The 14,748-nt window shown below is 38.1% G+C and overlaps 1 protein-coding gene across 6 annotated transcripts in view; it reads left to right on the top strand.

Moving 5' to 3' along the window:
* Nucleotides 1–14,748, top strand: part of rai14 (retinoic acid induced 14) — a 280,091-nt gene that overhangs the window by 208,857 nt on the left and 56,486 nt on the right. For 4 of the 6 annotated variants that reach the window (XM_067984243.1, XM_067984235.1, XM_067984260.1 and 1 more), the window contains one exon: nt 9,117–9,223. In XM_067984243.1, coding sequence (XP_067840344.1) covers nt 9,117–9,223 — 107 coding nt within the window. Of the gene's footprint in view, nt 1–9,116; nt 9,224–12,014; nt 12,098–12,179; nt 12,443–14,748 lie in introns of those variants that run through there. The other 2 variants (XM_067984268.1, XM_067984275.1) reach the window with 2 other exon arrangements.

Raw genomic sequence — 14,748 nt, forward strand, 5'->3', positions numbered from 1 at the left:
ATCTTTTTCATTTAGAATCATTTTGGTTCAATTTCTATATCATTTACTCTATTTTACAATCATTTATTTATTTCTAACCAGTATTTCTTTTATTCCTGGCAAACTTAAAATATACCAATACAATAATACATTCTTCATTATACTAGAGAAGATTCCTCACTGTGCACACATTTTGTACAATTCAATCATGGAACTGGAGTTTGAAAATACTATTAATACTCTCACAATGCACTAATAGAAATGCAATTTAACTTATTCAATCACAAACTCAGTGGCCCTTATAATATATTACACATTGCATGCAACAAAATCATGTATGCTCATGTAAACCATGGGAGATTCACTAATATAGATAGATAGCTTAATTCTTTCTGGATGTTTTACTCTGAGGGTACACTTGTATGTTATAACAATATATCTAAGAATTTAGATGCAGTGCTTCATACAAAAGTACTAATAGAATCGAGAAGACAATTTGGCTGGTCAAGCCTGCACTTTCCACACACGATGTACAACCTATTATAGACTCTGCCCAACTTATTTAATCTTCAAAAGGAATGTTCAGCAAAATTTCTCCCTTGACCCATTCCCCAAGGCAACTGAGCAACATTCCATAATATTTGTGCATTTTGACATCTCCACTATTCCAACCAGGCTGGTTGCTTTCCACCAATGACATTTACAGTCTCACTTAATGCTATTTATGCTTGCCGATTTCCTGCAATCTATTGCAGATTTGTAATACAGTTCTAAATGGGTACAAAATTGAGTTTACAAAGGTTACATCTACTAACTGTTGGAATAGTTGAAACAAAAAATTAGGCACCAAAAAGTTATTCAGGAAAAGGTATTCTTCTTACAATAAAGCATTTAAACACTTTTGCATTAAAGATTACATTACTTTCAAGAAAATCCAATTAAATACATCCATGTCTTAAATAGAGTATATTTATTCTAATTAAAAAGACAGTTTGATTCAATTCTTACAGATAATTGGGTTGTAGTGTTTCAATTTAAATATTTAGGATGTTTGTGCATATTTCAGAACACTTCTGTCAGGATTCATGATAAGATGTGTGGCAGATGCATTGTCATACATTTTGCAGTTAAACTTTTAGAAAGGCTTCTTATGATATTACTGAAGCAAACACAGCATGTACTGATTTACTGATACGAAATGCATGTGTGGTCTCTATTTGAATGATCTATGGCAGAACAAATATTGAAATGCTTAATGTAACGTGGCACATAAAATTCTTCCTAAGCTTATTTAGATTTTAATAGACCAAAGATATGACAAGTAGCCTGGTTCTAAATGGACAGAAAAAGAATTGATACTTTGAGTATTCATTCCTATGGCATGTTCACACTAAATAACTATGAAACATTTGTAGAAACTTCATATTGCATTTGTGTATAGATTTCACAAAAACCACAAAACCCACAAACTTTCAAATGAGAAAAAAACATTCCTCTTTCGTTCAAAAAGCTTTTTGTTTCCTTGGCCGCAAAGGGAATTTTATTCTGTTCGGTCACCTCTTCCTGCTCAAGAATGGAATATACAGTGTGTATATATAAATATTTCCTCATAGAACTGTTTTTCAGCCAAATTATTTGAGACTTCTATTTCAGACCCTTTTCAGACCACACAAGAACATAGCAGCAGCTGCACATTTATTGATAGGATATATTTTTAAAAAATCTATTCGTATTAATGTCACAGATGCAATCAAGATATTCTTGTGCATAATTCAAAAATCACATCCTTTTTCTGTAAAGTTGGTAGAATTGCTTTTAGGGTTTTTGTTTCTGTATGACTCCATACTGATGCTGTCTGGAGAGATAATCCATTTACAATCTACTCAGAATCGTGAAGAAAATGTATTTTTGCAGTCAAAATGTGAATGTAAGGTACCATGTTTTCCTCCATTCTTCTGAGTTCTTGATCACAGCCATGTTGTGGGATGCAACCAAACAACGGTCAGGTGCTTCACTACAGGAAGGAGAGAAACAATCCTTGGGGAAAGTCTGCTCTGGCTGCCTCTCTCATAGATCAGTGCAGAATGAGAAAGGAGCTCCCTTCTGTACTCTTAGAGCTAGGGAGAAAATGAAGAACACCTTATCCTTTTTTTAAAATCCCTAATTATTGGTTACACACCAATGCATCCAAGGTTAACGGGTCTCAAAAGTCAGTATTATGTGCCATTAACTATATTTTTCCAAGTGGATTTTGAGAAAGACAATATTTTGTTAGTCAATCCTTAAATCCCTGTTTGCTGTGCTAAATGTTATATCTATGAGCATGTATGAACACTTGAATCCTTTTGAACGATGAGCAGCTTTTGTATATCCTGTTTGATCAAGCTTCTATTTTTAATGGAGGAAAACATTAGATGTGTTGTATTCTCTGCCAACTTTAAACTGATTTTTTTTTTATGAAGTGAAATTGTACACCACAACCTGAGCCCATGAGACTGAACTAAAAACCTTACAAGATTGCTTTGGCACTTCTTTTTGCTAACCTAGCTGATGTAGAAGAAAAAGTTCCAAAAGAAATAAATATGCAAGTTTTGACAATTAAATGCTTAATTTTGGCACGGTCAGTTAGAACAATCCAAACTTGAGATTAATGAATTCCTCGTCTGGATTTGTACTCATTTCTAATGGTTAATTGCCCAGTAGATGTTTGGTCCGAACAATAAAAATAAGTGTTCATTTTCTGTAGAACATGACTGAAACCTTAACATAAACTTTGCTTGTTTATAAAGAGCAATGTTTAATTACTAAGGTAACCTGCAGTCATCAAGTGTGACATATTCAGCAACACAGAAGGTAAACCCAACCTCCCTTCATAAACACTCATATAAAAGCCAAATAATTGACAATACAATTGACATGAAAAGAAAAGCTGGAAATCTGCATTAAAATCCGAAAGCACTGAAAATATACAGGTGTGTTAGCAACTTGAAAGGTTGCTGTCTCAGTTAAAACCCGTTCAGAACTGAAAAGGGAAGGGTCTGATGACTAATTTCTGGCCCAGAGTTTTGGAAATTTCACTAAACTGAGGTTTTCCCTCATGTAGTTTGCAAGGCCCCTGATTGTGTCCGGCTCATTTCCTTTGCCTGCTTAACAATGGTAGGGTCTCTCGCCTCACTTTCTATCCCATTAGCCTCTGCATCTGCCTGTTCGTCTTCCAATATTTCTGCCATCTGCAGTTTGATCCCACCAGCAAGCAAATTTTTGTTTTTCCTCCCATCTAAGCATTCTAGAAGGACCATTTTATCTGCAACACACTTGTTCACCCTTCCATCAGCCCTGCTCCTCAGCAATTTCCTCAACAACCTACCTGTCATAGACATCTCTGTCCACGGTAGCATTGGTAGGAATGACCATCGCACTGTCCTTATGAAGACATGGTCTTGTCTTCAGAGTGAGAACACTTTCCATTGTGTAGTGAGGCACTACCACCATGCTAAGTGGGTCAGAATAAGGACAAATCCAGCAGCTCAAAACTGGGCATCCATGAGGTGCTGTGGACCACTGCCAGCAGCAGAATTGCAAACCACCACAATTTGTGATTTTGTGGCATGGCACATCCCTCACTCCTCAGTCACAATCAAGCCAGAGATCAACACTGGTTCAATTGGGATTGTAGAAGGCCATGCCAGGAGCAGCACCAGGCAGCAACTTAGTGAAATTACAACACAGGGCTGGCTGCATGCTGACTACCAAAAGCAGCAGAATATAGTCAGAGCTAAATAGTCCTACAACCAACAGTAGCAGAAGAGCTCTGTGGCCCTACTACATCCAGTTAAGAATGGTGGTAGACAAGCAGGCAACTAAGAGGAAGAGGAGGTTCCATGAATATCACCATCCTCAACCTTGGCAGAGCCAAGATACGAATGCAAGCGAAAAGGCTGAAGTGTTTGCAGGCGTCTTCAGCCATAAGTGCCAAGTGAACAATTCTGATCAGTCTCCTCCTGAGGTTCCCACTATCATAGATGCCAATGTCTAACTAATTCAGTTCATTCTACATAACATTAGTAAAGCGACTGAATACACTGGACACAGAGCCAATGGGCCCTGATAACATCCTGAATGTAGTGAAGAAGGCCTGTGTACCAGAACTAGGTGTTCCCTTTGCCAAGCTGTTCCAATGTAGCTATGACACTGGCATCTAATTGACCAATGGGGAAAACTGCCCAGGCATGTCCTAGCCACAAAAAGCAGGGCAATTCTAACCCGGCCAATTACCAGTCCATCATTCTCTTCCCAGTCACCAGCCAAGTGATGGAAGAAGTCATAAATAGTGCCATCAAGCAACACCTACTCACCAATAACCTGCTCGCTAACGCTCAGTTCGGATTCTGCCAGAACCACTCAATGCCAGACCTCATCCCAGCTTTGATACAAACATGGAAGAGCTGAATGCGAAAGGAGAGTTGAGAGTGGCTGCCTTAATATCAAGGCAGCATTCGACTGAGCATGGCACCGAGAAGCCCTTGCAAATTATCTAGCTCAGCACAAGACTGGTGCTTGAACTTAGGAATCTCGCGGTCAATGTGGCTCAATACTACACTCAGTGATGCATTTACCCATGAATCCATCAAGGTAACTTATATTTTAAAAAAATTAATTTCACAATCCAATTTTGGATTGTTAAGTTGAAATTTTAAGAACATAAGAAATAGGAACAGGTGTAGGCCATATGGCCCCTCAAGCCTGCTCCGCCATTCAATAAGGTCATGGCTGATCTTCAACCTCAATTCCACTTTCCCGCACTATCCCCATATCCCTTGATTCCCTTAATGTCCAAAAATCTATCGATCTCAGTTTTGAATATAATCAACAACTGAGCATCCACAGCCCTCTGGAGTAGAGAATTCCAAAGATTCACAATCCTCTGAGTGAAAATTTTTTTCCTCATCTTGGTCCTAAATGGCCAACCTCTTATCTTGAGACCATGACCCCTAGTTCTAGACTCTCCAGCCAGGGGAACCAGCTTCTCAGTATCTACCCTGTCAAGCCCTCTAAGAATTTTATATGTTTCAATGAGATTAGGCCAGTCAGCTTAACCTTGGCGTTGGCAAATGATTGGAAAAAATTCTGAGGGTTGGTATAAATCGTCATTTAGAAACGCTTGGATTAATCAAGCTCAGTCTGCGTGGATTTGTTACGGGAAGGTTGTGACTGACTAACTGGATTGAATTTTTTGAGGAGGTAACAAAGAAGGTGGTTGAGGGTAGCGCGTTTGATGTAGTTTACATGGATTTTAGCAAGGCTTTTGACAAGGTCCCATATGTCAGACTGGTCAAAAAAGTATAAGCTCAAGGGAAAGTGGCAAGTTGGAACCAAAATTTGCTCAGTGGCGGGAAGCAAAGAGTAATGGTCGACGGGTGTTTTTGTTACTGGAAGGCTGTTCCCAGTGGGGTTCCGCAGGGCTCAATACTAGGTCCCTTGCTTTTTGTGGTATATATCAATGATTTAGACTTAAATATAGGGAGCATGATTAAGAAGTTTGCAGATGATACAAAAATTGGCCGTGTGGTTGATAGTGAGGAGAAAAGCTGTAGACTGCAGGAAGCTATCAATGGACTGGTCAGATGGGCAGAAAAGTGGCAAATGGAATTCAATCTGGAGAAGTGTGACGTAATGCATTTGGGGAGGACAAGCAAGGCAAAGGAATACACAGTAAATGGTAGGATACTGAGAAGTGTAGAGGAATAGAGGGACCTTGGAGCGCATGTCCACAGATCCCTGAAGGTAGCAGGACAGGTAGATAAGGTGGTTCAGAAGGCATACGGGATACTTTCCTTTATTAGCCAAGGCATAGAATATACGAGCAGGGAGGTTATGCTAGAACAGTATAAAACACTAGTTAAGCTACAACTAGAGTACTGCTTACAGTCTGGCCACCACATTCCAGGAAGGATGTGATTGCACTAGAGAGGGTACAGAGGAGATTTATGATGATATTGCCAGGACCGGAGAATTTTTGCTGTGAGGAAAGATTGGATAGGCTTGGATTGTTTTCTTTGGAACAGAGGAGGCTGGGAGGGAGATTTAATTGAGGTGTATAAAATTCTGAGGGGCCTAGATAGAGTGGATAGGAATGACCTATTTCCCTTAGCAGAGAGATTAATAACCAGGGGGCATAGATTTAAAGTAATGGTAGAAAGATTAGAGGAGAGGTGAGGAGAATTTTTTTCACCAGAGGGTGGTGGGGGTCTGGAACTCACAGCCTGGAAGAGTGGCAGAGACAGAAACCCTCATCGCGTTTAAGAAGTACTTGAATATGCACTTGAAGTGCCGTAAACTACAAGGCTACGGACCAAGAGCTGGAAAATGGGATTAGGCTGGATAGCTCTTTTTCAGCTGGCACAGACACGATGGGCCGAATGATTTCCTTCTGTGCTGTAAATTTCTATGATTCTAGATCACCTCTCATTCTTCTAAACTCCAGAGAATATAGGCCTATTCTACACAATCTCTCCTCATAGGACAACCCTCTCATCCCAGGAATCAATCTAGTGAACCTTTGTTGCATCCCCCCTAAGTATATCCTTCCTTAGGTAAGGAGACCAAAACTGTACACAGGACTCCAGGCATGGTCTCACCAGAGTCCTATGTAATTGCTGCAGGACCTCCTTACTCTTATACTCAAACCCCCTTGCAATAAAGGCTAACATACCATTTGCCTTCCTAATTGCTTGCTGTATCTGCATGTTAACTTTCTGTGTTTCATGTACAGGGACACCCAAAACCTTCTAACAACTTCTCTTCGTCTCTCACCTTTTAAAGAATATTCTGCTTTTCTTTTCTTCCTGCCAAAGTGAATAATTTCATATTTTCGCACATTATACTCCATCTGCCACCTTCTCGCCCACTCACTTAACCTGTCTATATCCCTTTGCGTTCTCCTCGCAGCATACTTTCCCGTGTGGCTTTGTATCGTTAGCAAACTAAGACAGATACAAAGTATTTATTTAATACATCTGCCATTTCCTGATTCCCCAATATAATTTCTCCTGTCTCAGCCTCTAAGGGACCAACGTTTACTTTTGCTACTCTCTTCCTTTTTACATACTTGTAGAAGCTCTTACAATCTGTTTTTATATTTGTTGCTAGTTTATTTTCATATTCTATTTTCTCATCAATTTTTTGGTTGTCCTTTGCTTGTTTCTAAAACTCTCCCAATCCTCGGGCTTACTACTCTTCTTGGCAACATTGTAGGCCTCTTCTTTTAACCTAATACTCTCCTTAACTTTTTTAGTTAGCCACGGGTGGATCACTTTTCCCATGGAGTTTTTACTTCTGAATGGAATGTATATTTGTTGAGAATATTGAAATATTTCTTTAAAGTTTGCCATTGCTTTTCAACTGTCATACACTTTAATTTGGTTTCCCAATCTACCTTAGCCAACTCACCCCTCATACCTATGTACTTGGGTTTATTTAGGTTTCAGACTCTAGTTTCTGACTTAAGTACGTCACTGTCAAGCTCAATGTGAAATTCTATCATATTATCCTCTTCCCCAGAGGATTTCTTACTGTGAGATTACTAATTAAACGTGTCTCATTACATAATACAAGATCTAAAATAGCCTGTTCCCTGATTGGTTCCATGATGTATTGCTCTAGGAAACCGTCTTGAATGCATTCCATGAACTCGTCCTCCAAACTACCTTTGCCAATTTGATTTGCCCAGTCTATATGAAGATTAAAGTCCCCCACGATTACTGCATTACCTTTGTAATTACCTCAGTCATTGATTTATATTGCAAGCAGATGAGGCCGAAGCATCGATCCTTGGGGTACCCCGCTCGTTACCACTTGCCAACCCAAAAGTGACCCGTTTATTCCTACTCTCTGTTTTCTGTCTATTAACCAATCGTCAATTCATATTATCCCCCATCCCATGAGCCCTAATCTTGTGTAACAACCTCTTGTGTGGCACTTTATCGAATGCCTTTTGAATATCCAAATATACTACATCCACTGGTTTCCCCCTTACACCCTCCTGCTAGTTACACCCTTAAAAAATTCTAATAGATTTGTCAAACACTTAACTTCTCTAGTTAGCCACGGTTGGATCACTTTTCCCGTGGAGTTTTTATTCCTCAAGGGAATATATATTCATTGAGAATTATTTCTTTAAATGTTCGCCATTGCTTATCTACTGTTATATCTTTTAATCTAATTTCCCAATCTACCTTAGCCAACTCGCCCCTCATTCCTATGTAATTGGCTTTGTTTAAATTTAAGACCCTAGTTTCGGACTTAACTACATTACTCTCAAACTCAATATAAAATTCATCATATTATGATCACTCTGCCCCAGAGGATCCTTAACTATAAGATTACTAACCCTGTCTCATTACACAATCTAAATTACACTAGCTCTAAAATAACCTGTTCCCTAATTGATTCCTCGACATACTGTTCTAGAAAATTGTCGCAAATGCATTCCATGAACTGATTCTCCAAATTAGTTTTGCCAATTTGGTTTGCCCAGTCTATGTGAAGATTAAAGTCCCCTACAATTATTGCATTACCCTTATTACATGCTCCTGTAATTTCCTGATTTAAACTCTGTCCAACACTCTAACTATTATTAAGGGTCCTATAAACTCCTCTCACCAGTGTTTTCTACCTCTTGTTATTTCTTAGCTCCACCCATACTGATTGAACAGCCTGATTTTCTGAGCTAAGATCCTTTCTCACTACTGCCTTTATGTCATCCTTTATTATCAGGGAAACCCCCTCCCCACCTCCTTTTCCATTTTGCCTATCTTTTCTAAAAGTCAAGTACCCTGGAATATTTAGTTCCCAACCTTGGTGACCCCGCAACCATGTCCCAGTAATGGCTACTAGTTCAAACCCATTTATCTCTATTTGTGCCATTAATTCATTTATCTTGTTACGAATGCTTCATGTATTCAGATATAGCGCCTTTAATTTTAACTTTTTACTATTTTTTCCTGATGTGATCATAGTCACTAACGCCCCATTACCTTTGATAAATCTTTGTTATCTGTGTAATGATCTTATCTGTGCACAGAGCTGATATGTGAAGTTCTTTTTCTCTGCAACCCTGCATTTATTTGGAATTCTAGGAAGGTTTTACACCACTGATCCAGGCTGCACAGAGCAACCATGCTGAGGTGTGTCGTTACCTGATAGATCAAGGAGCAGATATTGATGCAAGAGACAAGAATGGCAGGTAACATGGGGCATTAATTCAAAATTTCTGTGTTTTTTTGTTAAATCATAATTGCACAGTTTTGAAGATTTAGCTAGTTTTACTTTACCCTTTTCCCCGCCCTCCTCCTCCCAAAAATGTTAACTCTTTACAATAGGATAAAATTGTGATCTAAACAATATGAACTTGACTGCACTAAATATATAGGAATTAAATACAATTTGTGATAACTGATACGATCTTGTTGGGTGTTCACTGTAAAGATTTGAATGCTGTGCATCAGCTTGTGACAAATAGGCTATACATGTCACTGCCTTCGTGTACTACTGCATCTCCACGGAGCAAACAGCAAAGCAACGTGTTCACAAGGCATGCAATGAGACACTCGGAGTGCTCATTTTCTGGCATTGTAGGCCGATTTAAGTTTCTGTGACTTAAACACAGATCTCGAGTTATGTGAAGTGTGTAATTGCTGTAATCAGCCACTTTGATTAGATTAATTGGTTTATAACAAAATTAAAGCGTGTTCTATATAGAATGTTGTTTATAAGAAGGCAATTAAGTAACTTTGCAAGACACTCATATTTCTAAATATAATGTCCCAGATTTTGCTGGAGCAGGCCCTTGGTTAGTTAGTTAGTTAGACTTGTTTGGGCATGATTAGGTTTTAATTTTTTTTGCCCACAAGATTGCTAGAAATGTGAGCTGATAACAGTGCAGCAAGGGCAACAGGGCACCTGAGACAAACAGTGTTTCTCCTTAACCAATGAGATTAAAAGATTGAGAAATAAACACAGGAAGGAGGGTGAATTAAAGGGGGTGAACTCAATGTCAAATCAAGTACAGAAAGAGAAATAAAGAGAGAGCTAGAAAGATTAGATTAAGTGAGAGAGAAAAAAGAGAGGGCTAGAAAGATTGGATTAAGAGAGAAAAAAGAGACAAACAAAAAGTCAGAAAAAAAAATTAAATTTGATATTTAAAAAATTTCCAACAATTCACAACCTGAAGGAATGAGTTGCAATGCTTTTAATTGTTCATTTTCTGGACAAGAGATGTTGATTAGCAGTCATTAACAATCTTCACATTGTTAAAAGCATACTTACACTGTTAATTACTAAACTTAACTTTCTATGGTGAGTTTAATAGGCAATTAATGTGCAAATGCCACAACTTCATGAAAATCACCGGGCGGTTAAGGGTGAGATCCCGTTTTCGCGAAGCTAACGGTGAAGCGACGCAAATCAACCAGCAACTTGTGGCAATTCACAATTCACGGGGTATTTCTTCCTCGTCACAAGTTGCTGGCCGATTTGCAGGTTAATAACGTGCGTCATTCACACGCCATTATTTTTTCAGCAAATTCTGGGCCAATGTATTGCGAAAACAGTGGGGTGTGCTAAACTTTATTTTTTTTAAATTGCTTACACTAGTAGTGGATAAATTGCAGTGTAAGAATGCAAGCATTTTTAGAAACAGAAAAAGGCCTTTAAACCCCCCCCCCCAAAAATACCCTTTTTTAATTAACCTCACTTACCTACCTTCACCATTGCTTTCAATCCCTTCTCTTTCTCCAGAAGCTCCACTAATTGTCTCTTCAACCCATTTATACTGTTAGCTTCATTAACCCTCCCTACTAACTCATTCGACAACTCTATTACCCTTTGGGTGAAAATGTTCCACGATATCCCTTCTCACTTCTAACTTCCTAATTTTTGAACTTATAGCTTTGGTATTTGAGCTTTTAAAATAGTGAACAGTTTGTCTGGATCAACTTTGTCATTTTTCTTCTTAATCTTGAAAACTTCAGTTAGATCACTTGGAAGTCTCTTTTCCAAAGAAAATAAGCATAACTTCCGTAGCTTTTCCTTGTCGCTTAAATTTCTGATAACCAGCAGTACACTTATTGCTTGCCTCTGTACCCTATGGAGGTGGATATTTTTCTAGCTATTTGGTAACCAGAATTACACACTACTCTAGATGAGGTCTAACTGATGCCTGTAGACTCACAGGGATCTCACTACTTGTACACTAACATACATTGTTTTTCTGCGATACATAAATCAGAAGGTTGGATTTATGCTGGCTGTCAAAGGGCTCTTCTCCATTTCAATCATTAAGCTCATATTTCATGACTTCTAATTAAAATGGCATCCTCATCCTGTTTTGCAACAAAGTGATAGTGAAGCAGGGGAGGAACATAGGAAGAAGTGAAGTATGAGAATGATGAAATGGGCTTTACATGCCAGCTAGCATTACAGTCAAGAGTGGTGAAATGCACTTTGAGCAACACAGTCAGACTAGCATTGAGGAGGAAAGAAAATTTCCATTTCTCATGCAAGTTAATGTTGAAGTACTTGCTATTTTGATGTTACAAGAACTCCTTGCGAATAGAAGAGGGAGAATCCGGAAATATCATATTTAAAAATGCCTGATGTTAAGTAGCTTCTGAGAGTGAACAATGATTGATCAAGATTCACTAAATCGATTTTAATAGACTAGCCCATAAAATTCAATAAAAATGATATGTGATATACTGTTATAAATGTGTAACCTGAACAGCTACCTTGGAACAAGCAAAAAAATGAATAGAGCTAAAAGCAGTGGTGTTTTTTTTAAAATTGAATTTAAATGTTTTTAGTGCAGGAAGAAAATACAAAGTAAAGTATAATTGTATAATAGTTTATACTAGATTTGATGCTATAGTAAACCCTTGGTAGAACATTTGGACATTGCCCTACTTCAGTGACAATGCTGCTTTGTATTTTCAGGGTCATCTTATACCAGCATTGAATCTGAGGGAAGTGTTGCTTCCGGAGCTAAATGACTAACTAAAAAGGATTGAGTAGTACTGCTTCAGAGTCACCTAATCTACTTCCATTGTCGACTTGTGAATATGTATAGTATCTATAAAGATCAAATTCTGTAGCTCTCCGACAAAATTTAGCAGTAAAATTAGGAGAATTTAGACATCTGGGGAACATGAATTGAGCTGTAAACCTGTATTTAAAACATTTTTTTTAAATGGTAATGTTGCAGTGCCAATGGAAATCCTGTCTGTCTCAACCTTCTGAGAATCTTTTGATGCATTTATATTATATTGCGGCATTGGAGGAAGCCCTGACTGGTTGCAGTGCTGTTACATAAATCGGGTGTACCTTGTGTTTTGATGGCACAGACGGGTTTCCCTGCATCAGCAGAGGTGCAATGCATGTCATCAGCAAACTTAAACAGCTGATGCAGGTCATTATTTTTCTTGATTTTTGTCTGTGACTTTTCAACAATTGGTAATGAAACTGCATGTGTGCTGCTGAAATTGGGGACCATAAATATAAGACAATCGTTAATAAATCCAATAAGGAATTGGGGAGAAACTTCTTTACCCAGAGAGTGGTTAGAATGTGGAACTTGCTACCACATGGAGTAGTTGAGGCGAATAGCATTGATGCATTTAAGGGGAAGCTACATAAGTACATGAGGGAGAAAGGAATAGAAGGATATGTTGATAGGGTGAGATGAGAAGGCAAATAAATACTGGCATAGACCTATTGTATCGAATGGCCTGTTTCTGTGCTGTGAATACTATGTAACTATGTTTCCATGTTTGCTATTGATGGTCTGAAATTGAAACCAAGTATTAGCCATCTGAAAAATTGCAGACTCACTTCAAGTACAAGAGGCTCTGCAATATAAATACAACGCTTTAAAAGCAGCAGCCAAGTGATTTTAAAGTTGCCTGTTGGCATAAGTGTGAGGTGATATATTTTGGTCGGAAGAACACCAAAATGTATCACCCTGTCCCTCATTTCTGAAGGGATAGAATTGAACAGCAGAGAAGTTACGTTAAACTTGTATAGACCCTTGGTTAAACCACACTTTGGAGTATTGTGAACAGTTCTGGTCTCCAAATTATAAAAAAGGATGTGGAGGCATTGGAGAAGGTGCAAAAAAGATTTATTAGGATGGTACCAGAACTGTGAGGTTATACCTATCAGGAAAGATTGAACAGGCTGGGGCTCTTTTCTTTAGAGGGATGACCTGATAGAGGTCTTTAAGATTATGAAAGGGTTTGATAGGGTAGATATAGAGAAGGTGTTTCCATTTGCGGGGAAGATCAGGACTCAGGGCCATAAATATAAGATAGTCACTGATTAATCAGGAGAAAATTCTTTACCCAGAGAGTGGTTAGAATGTGGAACTTGCTAAGGCAAAGAATAGTTGAGGCGACTGTCATAGATGTATTTAAGGGGAAGCTAGATAAACACATGAGGGAGAAAGAAATAGAAGGACATGTTGATGGGGTTAGATGGGAAGAGGGTCATGTGGACCTGCATGGACCTGTTTGGTTGAATGGCCTGTTTCTGTGCTGGACATTCTATGTAATTCTATTGTAGAGTATGCAACATATTAATCCTTTAATCCTGGCTTCATTAACAGTATTAATCATGTCAGCATTTGGCACAGTCTAAAACGCTAACTTTTTCCCCACAGCCTTCTACTGAGGTTTCTTCAGGACTGTGAAACATTTGCTTGATGCAAGTTTTTTTGTAATGAGGGCCTACTTATACAACATTTTAAAACTTTCTTTTCTGATCCTATTTCCCCCCCTCCCCCACTCTCCATATTTTGATCCCTGTACGAACCAGTTATCTTTTGTTTCTTGATTTACTCTCTGCCTAGTTCTGTTTGTACTATAATTTACCAACACTAGAATATCATTGTTATAAAAGGAAAATCTAATATTCCAAAATATTAACTTCATGATTAATGCAAGGAAAATAATTAAACAGAATTATTTCTAAACCATGCAGATGTTTAAACATCCTTCAAATAGAGGCCTGTGTAACATTATATACTGGAACTTTGACTTGTACAAATACTGTGAACTCCTGTATTACAAGAAACCACATAATAATCTCTATTATACAGGACATATTGTTTTTTGTTGGTTATTTACTTCTACTGTTTCAAACCCCCCTTTTTTTTAAAAGAAGAACTTGAACTCATCCTGATTGTGACTAACCATATTTGCATCCCTATCAGATGCCATTGTGTGCTTCTAATGACATTTCAGTGACCAAATTGTCTACATGATAGGAAATGGAGAGCTCGGTTTCCTAGATAGACTTGATGATGCAATGCAATATAACTGACAAGGATAGTTAAAGAATATCAAAATATCTAATTTCTCTAAATAGGTTATTGGGCTATTTGCTTAATTGAGAAATTAATGGCAAAGAGGAGAGAGGAGGCTAGAGAGAGAGGACAAAAATCAGTTGCTGTGTAATTGCAACCAAAGGTTTACGGATAAATGTAAACAAAATAGAGCTGGAGGGCTAAAGCTTACAAATTGAACAGAATCGAGACATAAAAGTACAAGTATAATTCCTCCAATTAGTAAGTTGGAAGATGAAAGCAAGCTGGAGTAAAAGCAGACAGGGAATGTGAACAGTTTGGCAAGAAAAGTCCATATTCTGAATATTAAATGTACATTTCCTTTTAATGTAATATGTTTATTGGATTTTTTTTGATAGAACCCACTAAATAAA

The sequence above is a fragment of the Heptranchias perlo genome, chromosome 1 (assembly GCF_035084215.1).
Source record: "Heptranchias perlo isolate sHepPer1 chromosome 1, sHepPer1.hap1, whole genome shotgun sequence".
Taxonomy (NCBI): Eukaryota; Metazoa; Chordata; class Chondrichthyes; order Hexanchiformes; family Hexanchidae; genus Heptranchias; species Heptranchias perlo.